The 1,570-nt window shown below is 35.9% G+C and overlaps 1 protein-coding gene across 1 annotated transcript; it reads left to right on the top strand.

The window, feature by feature from the left end:
* Positions 1-868: 868 nt before the first annotated feature.
* Positions 869-1,564, top strand: LOC111382897 (E3 ubiquitin-protein ligase XBAT33-like; the record flags this gene model as incomplete). The annotated part of the gene is made up of 1 exon (XM_023006932.1): positions 869-1,564. A coding segment is annotated over one exon (564 nt), but the record flags the coding sequence as incomplete, so codon positions are not given.
* Positions 1,565-1,570: the final 6 nt, after the last annotated feature.

The following is a 1,570-nucleotide window of genomic DNA, read 5'->3' as shown; positions in this document are numbered from 1 at the left end:
AATTTTTTTTTTTTTTTTTTTGGTAGAAAATGATGAAAAATATTAAAACTGAGTTTTTTTTCTCCGGGTGAACAGTAACTCCTTTTTTTTTTTTGAATTGAAAATACTAAAATTGAATTTTTCGGGTGTGAATAGTACCCATGAACAGTAACACGATTTTTATTTATTTTTATTTTTTATTATTATTTTTTTTTTTATAAAGACGGAGAACTAAAAAAAATAAAATGAAAAACACTACTTTACGCTAAATCTTTTTCAATTGTGCTATTGTAACAAATTTTGGGAAGAAAATTTTGGATTGTATGAGGAAATATCCAATTTTTGGCTCTGATACCAAATTTGATGCAGCACCAACTCGAGCAATTAATTGAATGTTAGAACGGATCTATGGAAAAGGGGGAATTGAAGGAAAGAATGGGGAAAGAAGAAGCTTTCACAGTAGAAGAAAAAAATAGGAAGAGAGAAGAAGAACGGGGAAGAGGAGGGATTTCGCCCCAAGCCAACAAAATATTATTCATTCATCAACTACTGAAATTACATCGCAATTAGGTTTAAATAGTAAAAATTAAAACCCTAACTAGAATGAACTTGGGACTTAGGCCAGTACAAGCCCAATTACATAAATAAAAGTCTAAAACATAAATGAAGTCCACAAAATAAAATAAAGTCCAACTAGAAATAAAATAGATGATGTCCTTGTCAAATACCTTTGGCCTTGTAGTCATATTGGAAGGAAAACCAATGGAAACTAATCTTCTTTGGTATAAGATTGAGAGAGACACGTGAATGTTATGTTTATATTTGTGTGTTGACACTTGACAGGGAAGAAATCTTGATTCTCTGCGTTGTTTACTCAAATTTATGATGATGTAATTTTGTAGGGTGTGGCCACGAACTCTGTATAAGATGTGCACTCTACATTTGTTCGACAAGTAATATCCCTTCTGAATTGTTAGTTCCACCTGGTTCGATTCCTTGTCCTTTTTGCCGACATGGAATTGTCGCATTTGTGAAATTGCCTGGTTCTTCAGCAAAGGAAATTAACTTACCTCTATCACTCAGCCTGTGCACGCCTTGTATGCTTCACCATCGAGAACAAGACAGATCCGAGTCTGTAGGTTCACCTGATGTAAGGAAGACTCGCTCAGATTCTGTTTCTTCCGATATTTTCTGCCCAGTGACTTGTAGCCCGTTTCCTTCTGTAACAATCCCATTATGCACCTGCAACGATGGGCCTTGTCCAAATTCTGATTCCAGAGGAAGTGAAACTCAAGAAGCATCCCCTCGTCGTTCACAGTCTACATCAAATGAACAGGAAAAAATTGACGGAATGAGACTGGAGAAAACTACATGTACGAGTATGTTTTGGGGTAGAAGAAGCTGCAGCAGGGAGCATCAGTGTAATGCTGAAATAAACGCTCGAATGGCTTAGGAAAATATTATATTCCTATATTTTTATACATGGGATTATGAACTCGACCGACTATTCGATGGTTTCAAGTTTCAGGCATCTGATTATAGAAGCTGGAATAGTTCACTTCTGTTTGCTGCTGCTGCTGCTGCTGCTGCT

Source organism: Olea europaea, unplaced genomic scaffold, assembly GCF_002742605.1.
Source record: "Olea europaea var. sylvestris unplaced genomic scaffold, O_europaea_v1 scaffold25728, whole genome shotgun sequence".
Lineage (NCBI taxonomy): Eukaryota > Viridiplantae > Streptophyta > Magnoliopsida > Lamiales > Oleaceae > Olea > Olea europaea.
This window is presented reverse-complemented; position numbering and strand designations above follow the sequence as displayed.